Genomic DNA, 17143 nt, shown 5'->3' on the forward strand with positions numbered 1-17143 from the left:
GCTGGCTGGCGCCCCCCCCCCCCCCCCCCCCCCGAGCCACCAGCCTGCCGAAAGCCTGGGAGCGTAGGCTTGGCCCCTGGGGGCTCCCTCGCGCTCTCCCAGTGGTGGCGCCGACGGGGCTGGCCAGCGGAGACCGGACTGTGTCCCCAAGACGGCCCGGCCCGTGGGGCCCGTGGGGCCAGGGTGTCCTCCTTGAGCTTCCCTTCAGCCGCATGCTCTGGGGCCTGGCTCCTGAGAGCTTTCTTTGGGGCTGGGTGCAGGGGCGGGGGGTGGGCGCCTCCCGGAGGCTCCCTCGTAGGGTCACCGCCCTCGGGGCCTTGCTGCTGGTCCTTGCACCTGGTGCCCTGGTCAGGGCTTGGGGAGAAACTGGTGGCCGTGGCGGGTGAGGGCCGGCCAAGCCTGCTGACCTCCCTGTCCGCCGGACACCCCCGTGGGCTGTGGAGGCAGCAGCCTCCTGTGTGTACCAGCTGGGGCGCGGGCCGTGGCGGGCGGGCGGCGTGGGAAGGGGCTGCCCACCAGGCACCCATCTCTCCCCTCCTGTGGCTGCTGGGGACACAGACTGCCTGATTCACGGGCTTTCACTAAATGTGCCCCCCCCCCACCCTTTGCCTGTCCACAGCCCCCCTCCCTCTCTGCACCTCCGCTGAGATGCCCTCTTCCCTGGGAAGTCCACCATGCTTTAGGCCTGCAGCTCTCTGGAGCTGGAGATTTCTGTGTTCCGGCAGGATTGCTCAGGAAGTGTGTGTGTGTGTGTGTGTGTGTGTGTGTGTGTGTGTGTGTGTGTGCGTGTGCGCGCGCGCACGCGTGTCTTGACCTTTGTCAGGGGCCTGAGAAAATTTCAGAGCCACTCCACAGCATTTTCAATCTTCGTGATCTAGATTGCTAGATAAGTCACCCATAGGGCTCTCTCGGACCTCCTCATGCTGGACCAAGGGCTGACCCAGTTAAGCAGGAACCCATCAGTCCTGATATGACCCCTACCCCAGGGCCTTTGCACACACTGCCCCTCCCGTGCTGCCTCCAGGAACTGTGCAGATGCTCTAGATGCCCTCAGGTCCTTCCTGGGGGCCCAGCTTTCCTCCCTTCCCTCTTTTCCTCACGTGGACATAGGCTGATTGCTTCAGAAGGCCTGGCTGAGAGACTAAAGGGGTGACAGGAGCCTTCGGCGGAAGGCCGCCTGCACCCCATCATCACACTCTGGAATGAGTCTGCACTGGCGCTGCCTCTTAGTTTTTGTTTTGGGGCCACACCCGGAGAGGCCCAGGGGTTACTTCTGTCTCTGCAACTCAGGAATCTCTGCTGGCGGTGCTCAGAGATTGTATGAGATACTGGAATGAGATGCTGGAATCAAGCCCAGGTCGGCCTCACGCAAGGCAAAGCCCTACCCACTGCACCATCTCTCCAGCCCCTGGGTCTGTCTGGCCCCTACGTCTCCACTTTAACTTTTAAATTTTAATTTTTTGGTTTGTTTTGAGGCCACACCCACTGATACTCAGAGGTTACTCCTGACGGAGCTTGGGGGCGCCCTATGGGATGCCGGGGCTCGAACCCGGTCAGCTGTGTGCAAGGCAAGCACCCTCCCCGCTGTCCTAGTGCTTCGGCCCTAGCCTTCCATTGGAGAGATGTTCCAGCCGTGGCTGCCGCCGTGTCTCCTGCTCCGGCTGGGAGGAGGCAGGAAGGCCCTGAGATGCGGTCACTGCTGGTCTCCTCCCATTGCTCTCCCCCGAGTGTCTCCTGTCCCGTGCCTGTCACCCCGTGTGGGGAAAGCCGTGCTTCTGAGGGAGCCCGAGGAACACTGCCCGGGAGCTCCCATTCTAGGGGCTGCAGCCCCCCCTCTGTGAAGTGGGTACGTCAGGCGGGACCCCGTCTCCCACCCCCAGCCTCAGCTCCCCTGCTCTGAGGGCCAGTGCCCCTTAGGCTGGTGAGACGGGAGGCGTCTGGGGGACCCAGCCCTGGTTGCTCCGAGCCCTGTGCTTGTGGCCTGAGGTCGCTCTTGGGCCCGTTGTGCTCCCTCAGAGTGCCCCCATGCCCGGGCTGTGGGTGGGCTGGGGCCGAGGGGTCCGTGCGAGCCTCCTCTGGCCCTCTGCTGTCTGGGATGTGGCCAGGACACTCGCTGGGCTTCTCTGATCCTGTGCTGCCTGTCCCCGGGGCCACCTGGGGTCCTGGTGCAGACCAAGGGCAGCTTGCAGGACCCTGGGGCATCTCCACAGCCCGGAAAGAGGCTTCTGGGGGGCTTGCTGAGAATCTGTGGGCGCAGCGGGGTTCCCCTGGGCCACGACGCTGCCCCCAACCTGGCTCAGCATCTCCAGAGCAGGAGGGGGCCTGGCGACGGGCCTGTACACATCCGGCCCCCTGCTCAGGCCACCGTTGCATTGTCATCAGGACACAGATGACAGTCTTGCCACCTGGGGCCCTTGGGCGAGGGGGTTCTCTCCTGAGAGAGGCCCCCCCGGATGGGGGAGCGCCCCGGGGCAGCAGGCTGCAGAGCGCAGGCAGTCCTAGTCTCATGCTGATTCTGCCTCTGGTGGGCTGTGTGACCTTTGGCCAGCAGCTTGACCTCTCTGTGCCTCAGCTTCCTCACTGCAAATGGCGCTGGTCCCCCTGGCTACGGTGGGTTCCCCCTGGGTAGAGCCACAGCGGGGTCTGTGGAGCAACCCACCGGCCCTGTCTGGGATCCCTTGTCCCTCCTTGTGGTGGCCCCCTCCGTGGAGCTGTGGACCTGTGTCCAGCTTCTGGCCAGGGCTTCCTCACCCACTCAGCCCCGAGGAGTGGGTGGAGCCTGGAGACTCAGGTCAGGAGCGGGGGCTGCTGTGTGCCTGCGCCTCTCTGCCTCCTCTCCCCGCTCTGCTCTCGCAGTGCTCGGCCCCGGCTGTCCATGGGCCCTTCGTCACGTCTCCTTGCACCGGGCATCCGTTTACTCCGTCTTCCCCACAGCCCTGCTTCAGGGAGGCTGCTCCGCCGAGCATTGTTGATGGAGCTCTCGAGCACACAAAGGGGAGTAATACCCTCCACAAGGGGCTTTGTGACAGCTAGACCTTTGCCGACAAGCTCCCGTGTCCAGGAGCACTGTCCCCAGTCATCTCTACGAGTTGAATTCCTTGTCTCTTCCAGGAAGCCCTCCTGGGTTTCTCTACCACTGAGAAGATGTTCTAAGTCCCTGGTCTGAGGGTCTTTGGTGGCCTCTGTTCCTGTCCACTTTGGTGTAACTTGTGACGTGTTTAGTCTTTGGGGCCAGGCTTGCTGGTGCTCGGGGGCTGCTCCCAGTGCATTGCTTGGGGCACCCAGTGGTACCAGGAATCATACTGTACCTTCTGCACTCACCCCTGTCCCCTGGGCTATTGCCCCAGTCCCCAAGAGACCTGCCAATACCCAGTGAGGACCAGGTGCTTGTGGGGGCCAGGCAGGGTGGGAGCGCTGGCTCTCTTATTTTGATGGCCACAAGAGTCTTGCAAGACACTTTTGTCATTATTTCGGTTTTGGGGTCATTCCCGGTGGTGCTCAGGGCTCCCTCCTGGCAGTTTCCAGGGACCTTCCAGGGATCGAACCCTGGCTGGCCGCGTGCAAGACAAGGGCGCTGCCAACTGTACTATCACTCCCGCCTTGATGTCATTTTTTTTTTTTTGGGTCGCACCTGGCAATGCACAGGGGTTACTCCTGGCTCTGCACTCAGGAATTACCCCTGGCGGTGCTCAGGGGACCATATGGGATGCTGGGAATCGAACCCGGGTCGGCCGTGTGCAAGGCAAACGCCCTACCCGCTGTGCTATCACTCCAGCCCCTCGATGTCATTCTTGTTCCTCTCTTCACAGAACACAGCAGCTCAGGGAATTGAAGGGACGTTCCCAGCTATGAGAGGGCGAAGCAGGACTTGAAGCCAGGTGAGCCTGGGGGTTTGGTTTCTAATGAAAGAAAAATCACGGACCCTTGCTACCGTTAAGCAATCGCAAGGAAGTCGCGCGGTGGTGAGTCTCACACCTGAGTCTTGTCAGAGGCAGGCACCCGGGGAGTGAGTCCCTGTGTCTGTCAGGGTCTGTGTAGGTTCAAACTTTTCCTGGAGTTTGAGTATTTGGTGTCACCTGTTCTCCACCCTGTTCTGTCTGGACCTCGGAAGTCACTTTGTGCCACGTTCTTTCCTGATGGTGTAGTTTTTTTGTTTTTTGGTAGTTTTTTTTTTTTGCTTTTTGGGTCACACCTGGCAAAGCTCAGGGGTTACTCCTGGCTCTGCACTCAGGAATTACTCCTGGCGGTGCTTAGGGGACCATATGGGATGCTGGGAATCAAACCCGGGTCGGCCGCATGCAAGGCAAATGCCCTACCCGCCGTGCTGTCACTCCAGCCCCCTGATGGTGTAGTTTTTATTGTGTGGGTGGAGACAGTTTTGGTTATTTCCAGTCTTGATTTTGACCCTTCCTCCTTCCAGAGCCCCCAACACACGCGAAGGGCTGAGGCGTGAGGGTTCCTCCGAAGCACAGCCCTCACGGCAGGCTCAGGGGGCGTGGGCAGCTGTCGCCTCGATGGATCTGCCAGATCATCCTGCTAGATGCCCACCCCTCCCCCCCCCCCCAGGCCCCCTCGCTCTCAGTAATGCAGGGTGCTGTAGAACTTGGCAGTCTTGGCCAATCTAATAGGTGAATAGTGGCTCTTTTAAAAAAATAGATCAGGGGTTAGAGCGATAGCACAGCGGGTAGGGCGTTTGCCTTGCACTCGGCCAACCGGGTTCGATTCCCAGCATCCCAGGTCGTCCCCTGAGCACTGCCAGGAGTAATTCCTGAGTGCAGAGCCAGGAGTAACCCCTGTGCTTCACCAGGTGTGACCCAAAAAGCAAAAAGCAAAAAAAAAAGAAAAAAGAAAAAAAACCAAAAAATTAAATCAGCTTTTATTGAGATATTTCACGTACCGTGTGATTCTGCCACTAAAGTGGGCGCTGGCGGGATCTTCAGTTACTCGGAATTGTTTAACCACCACAGCGATCTGTTTCACAGAGGGAGGTAACCCACCCCTCCTCATTTCCCCTCGACCTTCCTGCCCCAGCCTCAGGCAGACACTGATTTACTTTCTGTTCCTGCGGCTTTGTTTCCTGTGGAGGCTTCACGAATGTGGGATCACACAAGCTGCGATCGTTCTTGGTCTGGCTTCTTCCCCCCTACCTCTCCCCTGAACATCACCCTTCAAGATTTTCCCATGTCATGGCACGTATCAGCACTTCCTTGCCTTTTCTTGCTGAGCAATATTCCCTTATATGGAGATTCCACATTCCCTTGTCAATGAATGGGTCTATGCTTGTCCCTCTCTCTCCCTGTCTCTCTCTTCCTCTCTCTCTCTCTCTCTCTCTCTCTCTCTCTCTCTCTCTCTCTCTCTCTCTCTCTCTCTCTCTCTCTCTCTCTCTCTCTCTCTCTCTCTACTCCAATAATGCTGCCATGTGCAACTTCTCTGTGTGGATATGGTTTCTTTTTCTTTTTAGTATAGGGATCACACCCTGTGATGCTCAGGGGTTACTCCTGGCCCTGTGCTCAGGAATTACTCCTGGCGGGGCTCAGGGACCATACGGGATGCCTGGGATCAAACCTGGCCGGGCGTGTGCCAGGAAAGCGCCCTCCCTGCTGTGCTATCTCTCCGGCCCTGGGTATGTTTTTCTTTTCTCTTGGGTTGTACCTTGAAACAGAACGTTGGGGTCATATGATAACTTTATGTTTGACCTTTTGGAGAAATGCCTGCCCGTTTCCCGAAGCACCACACCATTTCATAGTCCCACCTGCGTTGTCTGAAGCTTTCAGGTTCTCCTCGTTCCTTGCCAACAATTTGTTATTATCTGTCTTTTTAATTATAGCCGTCCTAGTGGGTGTGAAGAGGTATTCATTGCGGTTTTGATTTGCATTTCCCTAATGACTAATGGTGGGGAGGCTGTTTGCATGTGGTTATTGGTCATTTGTGTATCACCCTTTTCTTCAGGGGAGCTTTGGGGCTATTCTTTTTGTTGGTTTTTTTTTTTTTTGGGTCACACCCAGCGATGCACAGGGGTTACTCCTGGCTCATGCACTCAGGAATTACTCCTGGCAGTGCGGGGGCAGTGTGTGTGGGGGGCGACCATATGGGATGCTGGCAATCGAACCCGGGTCGGCCGTGTGCAAGGCAAATGCACTACCCTCTGTGCTATCGCTCCAGCCCCAGGGGCTATTCTTGAAGGCTACTCCCAGTGGTACTCAGGACAGTGGGTGGTGCCCGGGGTCAAGGGTCAGGGACCCCACCTGCTGTAGCCTGAAGTTCTCCTGCCAGCCCGTCTGTGCCTTCTTTAGAGAAATGTCTCTTCAAATCCTCCATCCACATTTTAAAGTTGAGTTGTTTAGGCTGGACAGCAGGTGATGGACTTGCCTTGCATGTAGCCGACCCGGGCACCACATTTAGTACCACAATAACCCCTGAGCACCACCAGGAACGATCCCTGAGCACAGGAGACAGCGGTAAACCCTGAGCACTGCTGGGTGTGTCCCTTCCCCCACGACTCACTTTTTGGGTTGTTTGTCTCTGTTATTGTTTATATATTTTATACAGCTATAGTTCTTTTTTTGCCTGCTTTGGGTCACACCTGGCGGTGCTCAGGGGTTATTCCTGGTTCTGCACTGGGGAATCACTCCTGGTGGTGCTCAGGGAACCATGTGGGATGCTGAGAATCAAACCTGGTCGGGCCTGTGGAAGGCAAGTGCCCTCCTCCGCTGTACTATTTCTGCAGCCCCAAGATATAGTTCTTTATTTTATATACATATATATGTATATTACATATACAAATATATATATATTACACACACACAAACACATATATACCCAACAAGTTCCTTAGCAGGTAAAGGTTTGCAGATACTTTCCCCTTCCTGTGGGTTGTCCGTTTGTTTGATGTTGGTGTTGGTTTTAGGGCCACACCCAGCAGTGCCCAGGGCTCATTCCTGGCTCTGCACTCAGGAATGATTCATGGCAGTGCCAGGGGACCATACAGGGTACCAGGGATCAAACCAGGGTCAGTCAGATTGGCCACGTGCAAGGCAAGTGCCTTAACCCCCTTTTGCTTTTTTTTTTTTTTATTTTCCATAATCAGCTGAAAAGTCATCATGTCAATTTATTTTAGGCAGAATTGAAACTCAAAACATTTGGAGAGACAGTACAGCAAGTACAGTGCTAGCATTACATGTGGTCAATCCGGGTTCAATTCCTGGCACCCCATAAGGGAATGTGAGCACAAAGCCAAGAATTAAGCCCTGAACACAGACAGGTGTGGCCCCCCTGCCCATACAGACACACACACACACACACAGATACACACACACACACACACACACATCTACAGCTCCAATACCTTTTTTACAATTTGGTGAGATTAATTAGAAAAATCCTTGTGACATTCAGAATCTAAGAAGTGAGGTTCATGGCATTTTTATTATTCCCAGTCCTGGGACTGACACTTGGACTGAACTTCCTTTTTGCTTTCTTAGTAATATCCTCCTTTGGGACTCAAAAGTCTTTCATTTTAACTCAGTCCTGCTATCTTTCCTTTTGTTGTTCTTGCTTTTGGTGTCATAGCTAAGAAATCATTGTGCTACAAGGTGGCAAAACTCATGCCTTGTTTCCCTAGAAGAATTTGGATCCAGTGATGGCAGACATTTAGGCTTGTGATCTTATTAAAAACAAATTTTTTTTTTTGTCTTTTTTGGGTCACATTTGGCGATGTGCAGGAGTTTTCCTGGCTCTGCACTCAGGAATTACTCTTGGCAGTGCTCGGGGAACCATATGGGATGCTGGGGATCGAACTTGGGTCAGCCGCATGCAAGGCAAACACCCTCCCTGCTGTACTATCACTCCAGGTCCATTTTGAGTTAAATGCTTGTGCAGGAATTGAGGGAGGTATCCAACTTCCTTCTTCTGCATGTGGATATCTGGTTGTTTCTGCACCATTTATTTCTCCACTGAATTGTTTTGATTCCCCTGTTTAAAAAAAAAAAATCAGGGGGCTGTGAAAGTGAGGGTTGATGTCTGCGCCCTCAGGTCTGTCTGGTGGTTTACATAAACTCATCCCATTCCTAGATCCCGCAGTCTTGATGACGGCACACGTTTTGAAATGAAGATCTTGAAACCCTCACATGTTGTTTTCCCTCTTCAGGATGGCTTTGGCGATTCTGGGTGCCTTGATTTCCCATATGAATTTGATAATCAGTTTTTCATTATTTTGCAAGAAATAAGCTGGTATTTTTGTTTGTGCTTCTGGGCCACGCCCGATGGTGCTCAGGGTGTGTGGCTGGCACTGCTCAGGGGTCACTCCTGGCAGGGCTGGGGTGACTGATAATATGCGGCCTGGGGACTGACTCTGCTGGGCAGCGGTCACTGCCACACTCGGGCAGGCACCGCAGCCTTTGTGCTCTCTCTCCGGCCCACCAGCTGGGATTCTGATAGGGACTGTTTTTACTTCAAAGTTTAATTCGGGGATGTCGTGCCATCATCTTACCCGTGTTTAGTCTTCCTTTACAGTTGTGTAGACCTTTCAACTTTTGGGGGAAAGTTTTCAGAGTGCATTTTTCTTTTCCTTTTTGGGTCACACCCAGCGATGCACAGGGGTGACTCCTGGCTCTGCACTCAGGAATTACCCCTGGCGGTGCTCAGGGGACCATATGGGATGCTGGGAATCGAACCTGGGTCGGCCACGTGCAAGGCAAATGCCCTACCCGCTGCGCTATCACTCCAGCCCCTCAGAGTGCATATTTTACACCGCTTTTTTGCTAGCCTTGTTCTTAAGTGTTCTTGTCTTAATTTTTGTATCGTTCACTGTAGATTTTAGAGATAATTTTAAAATTTATTTTATTATTTTATTTTGGGGGTCACATCTAGTGGTGCTTAGGGCTTCCTCCTGTCTCTGAGCTCAGGGATCACCCCTTGTGGGCTTGGGAGACGATGTGGGGTACCGGGGACTGAATCTGGGCTGGCCTCATAAGGCAAGTAGCTTACCTGCTTGTCTATACTATCACTCTGGCCCCAAACAGTTTATTTCTATATGTTGATCTTGCACCTTTGCTGGACTCATTTACTAGTTCTAATCATTTTTTTTTTTGGGTCACACCCAGCAATGCACAGGTGTCACTCCTGGCTCATGAACTCAGAAATCACCCCTGGCGGTGCTCAGGGGACCATATGGGATGCTGGGATTTGAACCCGGGTCGGCTGCGTGCAAGGCAAACGCCCTACCCGCTGTGCTATCATTCCAGCCCCTCTAATCATTTTTTAGTAGCATCCTTAGAATTTTTCCTATACAGGATCATGTCATCTGCAAATACAGTTACTTCTTCCTTTCCAATATAAATGCCTTTATTAAAAAAATCATTTTCTTGGGGCTGGAGCAATAGCACAGCGGGTAGGGCGTTTGCCTTGCACGCAGCCAACCTGGGTTCGATTCCCAGCATCCTATATGGTCCCCTGAGCACCGAGAGGAGTAACCCCTGTGCAAAGCCAGGAGTGACCCAAAAAAGAAAAAAAATCATTTTCTTTCCATATTACCTGTGCTGTCACCTCCAGTACACTGTAGAGTAGAAGTGGGGAGAATGAATATCTTTGTTCTTGTGCCAAACCTTGGGGGAAGGCATACAGCCTTTCGTCAATATGATGTTAGGTGCGTGTGTTTCATCAGGTTAAAGAAATTTCCCTTTATCTGTTTTATTCAGGGATCATGCCAGGCAGTGCTCTGGGCTTACTCCTGGCTCTATGTTCAGGGCGGTGCTCTGGGGACCATGTGAGGTGCTGGGAATTGAACCCAGGTTGGCTGTGTTCAGGACACCTATCGCTCGAGTCCTCTGTTCTTAATTTGTTGAGAATAGGAGTCTACTCACTTTGAAAATTAACAGTTACGGGGGCTGGAGCAATAGCATAGTGGGTAGGGCATTTGCCTTGCACGTGGGTTCGATTCCCAGCATCCCATATGAAGCATTCCCAGCATACCCCTGAGCACTGCCAGGGGTAATTCCTGAGTGCAGAGCCAGGAATAATCCCTGTGCATCGCTGGGTGTGACCCAAAAAGCAAAAAAAAAGAAAAAAAAAGAAAAGAAAATTAACAGTTACTGGGCTAGAGTGATAGCATAGTGGGTAGGGCGTTTGCCTTGCACGCAGCCGACCCGGGTTCGAATCCCAGCAACCCATATGGTCCCCCGAGCACTGCCAGGAGTAATTCCTGAGTGCAGAGCCAGGAATGGCCCCTGTGCATCGCCAGGTGTGACCCCCCCGCAAAAAAAAGAAAACTAACAGTTACATGGATGAAACTCAAAATAATTTCGTCAATGCTAGAATGTAGATTGAAATGACTGTACAGTATATGATTTAATTTTTCTTGTATGGAAGAGAAAGTAAACCATGGTTACCTGGGAGTGATTAAGGAGGGGAATAGAGATGGAAGAAATTTGGGGGGTGATAGATAGTTTCATTATCTTGTTTGTGATGATCCATTCATAGTGGATATATATATATATGATGGAAGCCCATATAAGTCATACACTTTATAAGTTATATGTTTAACAGCTACATCTATTTTATAAAGAACAGTAGTGTTTGGGTAATTTTTATATGCGATGATTTAAAAAATTTTGACTTTTCGGTGATTGACTAATAAAACATACTTGCTTGTGTTCTGATTTGCATTCTCCGTCCCTCTCGGAGAGCCCAGCAAGTTACCGAGAGTATCCCGCCCACACGGAAGAGCCTGGCAAGCTCCCCGTGGCATATTTGATATGCCAAATACAGTAGCAATAATAGGTCTCATTCCCTTGACCCTGAAAGAGCCTCCAATCCTTGGGAAAGACGAGTAAGGGAGGCTGCTAAAATCTCAGGGCTGGGACGAATGGAGACATTACTGGTGCTCACTCGAGCAAATCGAAGAACAACGGGATGACAGTGATACAGTGACAGTGATTCTGTCGTGCAATCTGTGTACCTCTGTGAGATCACTAGGTGGTTTGCAGCGAGTGTTTTCTGGCGGCACAGGGTGCTGCATTTGATTTTTGGTTTTGGGGTCATATCCAGGGGTGCTCAGAGGCTGCTTTCTTTTTTTTTTTTTTTTTTTTTGCTTTTTTTTGGGTCACACCCAGTGATGCACAGGGGTCACTCCTGGCTCTGCACTCAGGAATTACCCCTGGTGGTGCTCAGGGGACCATATGGGATGCTGGGAATTGAACCCGGGTGGGCTGCATGCAAGGCAAACACCCTACCCGCTGTGCTATCGCTCCAGCCTCTCAGAGGCTGCTTTCTGCTTTCCTTCCTCATTCTGTTTTCTTCCTCTTAATTTGTGTTTTTCTAGGAGTTTGTTGCTTTCCATCCAGGTGATTTCATTGATTGGCATGGCATCTTTTGTCGCATTCTTTGATCTTTTCGTGAGGGATGGTTCAAGGGACCCGGGGTGGTGCTCAGGTACTTCCAAGGCTGCACCTTGCAGTGCTGGGGGTGAGGCGGGTGGGTGGTTGCTGGACTGAACAGGGCATTTGGTTGTCGTTTGAGTCACATCCCAGCCCTTACGATCTTTATGCCTCTAAGACCGACAGGACGGCCCTCTCTGTCATTCCTGATTTTTGTCCTTTGAATCTTCTCTCTTTTTTTTTTTTCTCATTCAATCTAACTAAAATTTATCAGTTTTGATAATCTTTTAAAATAACCAACTTTTGGGGCTGGAGCAAGAGTACAGCGGGTAGGGCGTTTGCCTTGCACGAGGCCGACCTGGGTTCGATTCCCAGCATCCCATATGGTCCCCTGAGCACCACCAGGAGTAATTCCTGAGTGCATGAGCCAGGAGTAACCCCTGTGCATCGCTAGGTGTGACGCAAAAAGCAAAAATAATAATAATAATAAAAATTTCTGCTCTAGTACTGTGTATTGCCTTCCTTTTACTTGCTAGATTTAATTTGCACCTCTGTAGCCTGTGTCTTTAGTAGAGGACTATGTTATTATGATGATTTGGGAGCGACTTCTTTTAAAGAAAAGTTTTTGTTATTTATTTTGATTTTGGTACCACACTGACAATGCTCAGGTTACTCCTGGCTGTGAGGTCAATAATCATTCCTGGCGGTACTCCGGGTACCCTATGGGATGCCAGGGATTGAACCTGGGTCAGCTGCATGCAAGACAGGAGCTTATTGCTGTGCTCTCTCTCCAGCCCCTGGGAGTTTCTTTCGACAGAGGCATTTTTAGCTTTACAGTTTCCCTCCAGTTCCCTTTGCTGCGTACTTCCCAACTTTGTGTATCTCGATTTCCTCTCCTCTCAAAATATTTTCTACTTTCCCTCGGCCCTGGGGCCATCTTCCCTGCCTTACTCTAAACTGACTTGCCTACTTAAAAACAAAACAAAACAAAACAAAAACTCCTTTGGGGAATTTTTCTTGGGATCACTTAAAATTCTAGATTAACAGAAAGAATTCTTGTTTGTCTGGTTTTGGCAATATGTAGGGCTTACTCCTGGCTCTGTGCTCAGGGTTACTCCGGGAGATGCTTGGGGGAACCATGTGGTGCCAGGATCGAACCGGAACTCGGTCACATGCAGGGCAGAAGCCTGACCGCTGTACTGCCACTCCAGCCCCTTCTTCCCCCTGCCCTTAGTTTGCTTTTTGCGTAATAGCTTTGCCACAGGTTCTCTTGGGTTTCCCAGCTCAACACCCGGAACATCTGCAAATGGTGACACTTATCTCGTCCCCTCCTCCTTTTCGTTTCCTTCTCTTAGCCCATTGCTTTGGCACCTGTCTTGGAGCACCTGTCATAGGCACGCTGGCTTTTTCTGGACTTTTCCGCTGTGGAAAAATCTTTTAATAGTCTGGGTTCCTCTCCCACCCCACCGGACAACCTCTCAGGGTTGGCACCTGGGGGTGGTGGTGGAGGTGGCGATGCTGGTGGTAGTAGAGATGGTGGTTGAGATGGTGATGGTGGTGATGGTGGAGACAGTGGTGGTGGTGATAGTGGAGACGGTGGTGGTGGTGATAGTGGAGACGGTGGTGGTGGTGATGGTGGTGATGGTGGAGATGGTGATGGTGGTGATGGTGGAGACGTGGTGGTGGTGATGGTGGTGATGGTGGAGACGGTGATGGTGGTGATGGTGGTGATGGTGATGGAGATGGTGATGGTGGTGATGGAGATGGAGATGGTGGAGACAGTGATGGAGATGGTGATAGTGGTGATGGTGGAGATGGTGGTGATGGTGATGGAGATGGTGATGGTGGTGATGGTGGAGATGGTGATGGAGATGGCTATGGTGGAGACAATGATGGAGATGGTGATGGTGGTGATGGTGGTGGAGAGGGTGGTAGACACAATGATGGTGTTGGCTGGTGCACGCCTCTATCCAGAGCCCAGGGACGGGAATGATTCTCCAGAGGGAAGGGCCCCCCCCCTGGGAACCTTGGGCACCACCACTTCCCCTTCCACCCAAGGCTTTATTTCGGCCTCAGAGGTTACAAGTGGCGGAAGAGATGTGGGTCTGACCACTCTGAAATGGCAACTCACAGTGACTTGGCACTCGGGCTCCCCAGAAGGGGGTTGAGCCCCTCGCTCCTCTCCCAGCCTGCGCGCCCTTCCTGGGTACACGCCGCTTGGGGCCGTGAGAGACATGTCGGGAGGCCCCAGAGTTTCCCTCGACGGCCCCGCGAGCCCCCCGGGTCTGCCCGCTGAGATCCCCAGTTCCCTCACATCACGCTGTCACCCTTGCTGTGTGGCCCCAGGAAGGCTCCCCCGACTCTGCCTCTGTTTCCTCGTGTGACCCGGGCACACGTGGAGTTCCCTCCCGGTTGTCATGCGGCCGCTGAGTAAGCGTTTGCAGAGCGCTTCGAGCAAGGTCCCGCCCGTGAAAGGGCCAGGCTCCAGAGAGCTAGACTATGGCCGAACTGTCCCGGCAGCTGCAGCGTGGAGGGGAATCCTGCCGGCACTCACCTGCGCCCAGCTGGTCTGCAGACACGCCCAGGGCACCCACTCTGTGCGAGGCCCCGCCCAGGCCTGGCGCATCCCAGCGGGGTGACCCATTCCCGCCCCGGGGACCCTCTGGACAGGGGCACTAGCTGAAGGGCAGCGCCCAGGCCTTGTTCTGGAAGGACCCGCCGAGCCCGTGTCCTTGGCTGTCGCCCGTGATCACTCTTCATCTTTCGGCTTATTCTAAAGCGGGTTGGGACTCCTAGAAACGCTGTCATTTGGAAAAAACTAAAGGAAAAGTTTTGGTTTCTGTCACTTGTTTCCCGCCAGTCAGTGTCCCTGGCCAGCGTCTCGCGACTCCCCCTGGAGCGCCCCCAGGGGGGAACGCAGAGAATGTTGGAAGGAGGAGTGGCCGCCGGGGCAGTGGAACCCGCTGGGCAGGTCTCAGGAGCTCTGTGGGGCTCAGAGCCCCTCTGGCCCGCCCCCTCCCAGCCCCACATCCTCTCCAGCTGGATGGACCCCCAGGGGCTAGCCTGGACCCCGGGCTGCGGGGATTGGCTGAGAGCTGGACTTGGCCCCAGGCTTCCCCGGCTGCCCCAGGGCCTGCGTCCCCTGCACCCTGGCCGGAATTTGCCTCCCTGCTTGACTCAGCCCCCATAACACTCGCCTTCCCAGTCTGGCTCACGGAGCACGGGGAGAACAGAGAAGTCAAGTCACCCCGCTGGGCTCACACAGCCACTCTCAGGGATGTCGGTGTGGAGGGATGTCGGTGTGGAGGACCTGGCTCCCGAGTGCCCCCACCCCACCCCGACCCCATAGCTCGTGCCAGCTCCTAAGAGGTTTTGGATGGACTGAAGCTGTCTTGGGGGTCTTTGAGTGAACCATGGGGCAGGGGGTCGGGGGACAACAGGGATCCAGCAGTTGTGGGAGCGTCTCTCTAACCGGGTCCTCCCCGCAGCCCGCAGACCTTGGCTCCGTCCCTACTTGGCCGATGAGGACACCGCGGGCCAGAGAAGTGAAGTGACGTGCTCGCTGCCGCCCCCCGCTGGCCGAGGTCGATACCCCAGGTGAGGCACCAGCCAAGGGTGTGGAGGTCGAGGCTGAGGGGAGGTGGGCCAGGGTGAGGTGGCGTCCCCCTCTCTGGGTCTCCTCGTGGCCGCCCGTGGAGTACCTGCTGTGTACACCCTGTGCCCAGCCCCTGGACAGACCCAGGCCTGAGGCTCCCGGGCCCAGGGACCGGACAAGCAACCGTGCACGCGGCCACACGCCACGACTCTGTTTATCCATTCTTGGGCCCCGCCCTGCGGTGCTCGGGGCAGACTCTGCTCACGGATCCCCCCTCAAGGGGCTTGGGGGGCCCTGCGGGATCCTGGTGGCCGAGCCCGGGTTGGCCGTGTGCAAGGCAAACACCCTCCCGCTGGGCTCTCGTCCTGTTGCTCTGACCCCACCGTGCGTTTTTGTTTCATTGTTGTTTTGAGGCCACACCCGGCGGTGCTCAGGGGTGACTCCGGGCTCCTGCGGGTTCGGGGACCGTCAGTGATGGTGGGGACCGAGCCCAGGCTGGCCGCATGAAGGCAGAGGCCCTCCCCACAGTCCTATCGCTCTGGCCCCCACCCCACAATGTGGGGCCCCTAGACCGCCCCAGGAGGGGACTCTGAGCCGGGAGTTGAGCCGTGGCTGGGGCGGGGTCAGCCCCAGCTCCCCTCCTCCCAGCCCCGTTGCCGCCTCGGGTGTCCCTTTTCCCCTAGTCCACTGCGTGTCCACCCAGCAGCCTCTCCTCAGGCAGAGTGCCGGCTCGGAGGCAGAAACAGACTCGGGGTTTAGGCCCGGCCTGGCTTCTGACCGCGTGTGGGGCGTTTCTCCAAGGCCTGTCTCTGGTCTCTGTTTCCCTTCATGCACACGGGGCCTTCTCGAAGGGGCTGCCCCGCTCTTTGGGCCTCAGTTTCTCCCTCTGTTGAATGGGTGCGGGCAGGGCTGTGGAGCCTGCCTGCGCCCAGCCCTCCTCACTGCGGGCCCTCCCCTCTGCAGCCAGGACCATGGGCAGCAACAAGAGCAAGCCCAAGGAGGCCGGCCAGCGGCGCCGCAGCCTGGAGCCCGCCGAGACCACCCATGGGCCGGCCAGTGCCTTCCCCAGCGCCCAGACGCCCAGCAAGCCCGCGCCCACTGACGGCCACCGCGGTGCCAACGCGGCCTTCACCCCCGCGGCCGCCGAGCCCAAGCTGTTTGGGGGCTTCAACTCCTCGGACACCGTCACCTCCCCGCAGAGGGCAGGGCCGCTGGCTGGTCAGTGGGTCGGGCACAGGGGTGGGGGGTGCCCGGGTCCCTCACCCTCGTCCCAGCTACTCTCCAGCTGCTGGACCTGTCACTATCAGGGACCCTTCTGCCTAGCCCAGGGGCCTCTGCGGCGTGGGTGACAGGGGCGGTGGGTGACCGGATGATGGGTGACCGGGATGGTGGGTGACCAGGGCGGTGGGTGATGGGGATGATGGGTGACCGGGTTGTGGGTGACCAGGGCTGTGGGTGACCGGGATGGTAGGTGACCGGGGCGGTGGGTGACCGGGGCTGTGGGTGACCGGGACTGTAGGTGACCGGGATGGTGGGTGACCGGGGCTGTGGGTGACCGGGATGGTGGGTGACCGGGGTGGTGGGTGACCGGGGCTGTGGGTGACCAGGGCTGTGGGTGACCGGGGCTGTGGGTGACCAGGGCTGTGGGTGACCAGGGCTGTGGGTGATGGGGATGGTGGGTGACCGGGATGGTGGGTGACCGGGTTGTGGGTGACCGGGGCTGTGGGTGACCTGGATGGTGGGTGACTGGGGCAGTGGGTGACCAGAGCTGTGGGTGACTGGGATGGTGGGTGACCAGGGCGGTGGGTAACCAGGGCTGTGGGTGACCGAGGCTGTGGGTGACTGGGATGGTAGGTGACCGGGATGGTGGGTGACCGGGGCTGTGGGTGACCGGGATGGTAGGTGACCGGGATGGTGGGTGACCGGGGCGGTGGGTGACCGGGCGGTGGGTGACCGGGGCGGTGTGGTGCCCACACTTCGCTGTCAGACAGAATCAGATGCGTTCCCAGCGGGGTCTCGAGGTTCCAGACTGAGGCAGAGGGCCGGGGGCTGCCAGCCAGAGGCCGCTCCAGGCAGCCTGAGGACCAGGCTTGGCTCCAGCCTACTCGGAAGTGGGTCAGCACCCCACAGGGACCAGGGAGGTCAGCAGCCTGCCCGGCCAGCCCCGAGATGCGCC

At 55.5% G+C, this 17143-nt stretch overlaps 1 protein-coding gene across 7 annotated transcripts in view; it reads left to right on the forward strand.

The window, feature by feature from the left end:
- The window catches only part of SRC (SRC proto-oncogene, non-receptor tyrosine kinase), a 48464-nt gene that overhangs the window by 14139 nt on the left and 17182 nt on the right, over window positions 1-17143 (forward strand). For 5 of the 7 annotated variants that reach the window (XM_055138228.1, XM_055138226.1, XM_055138231.1 and 2 more), the window contains exons 2-4: window positions 3810-3878; window positions 14861-14969; window positions 15931-16185. In XM_055138228.1, coding sequence (XP_054994203.1) covers window positions 15939-16185 — 247 coding nt within the window. In that variant the 5' untranslated portion in view covers window positions 3810-3878; window positions 14861-14969; window positions 15931-15938. The remainder of the gene's footprint in view (window positions 1-3809; window positions 3879-14860; window positions 14970-15930; window positions 16186-17143) is intronic. The other 2 variants (XM_055138229.1, XM_055138230.1) reach the window with 1 other exon arrangement.

This window comes from Sorex araneus, chromosome 5, assembly GCF_027595985.1.
Source record: "Sorex araneus isolate mSorAra2 chromosome 5, mSorAra2.pri, whole genome shotgun sequence".
NCBI lineage: Eukaryota > Metazoa > Chordata > Mammalia > Eulipotyphla > Soricidae > Sorex > Sorex araneus.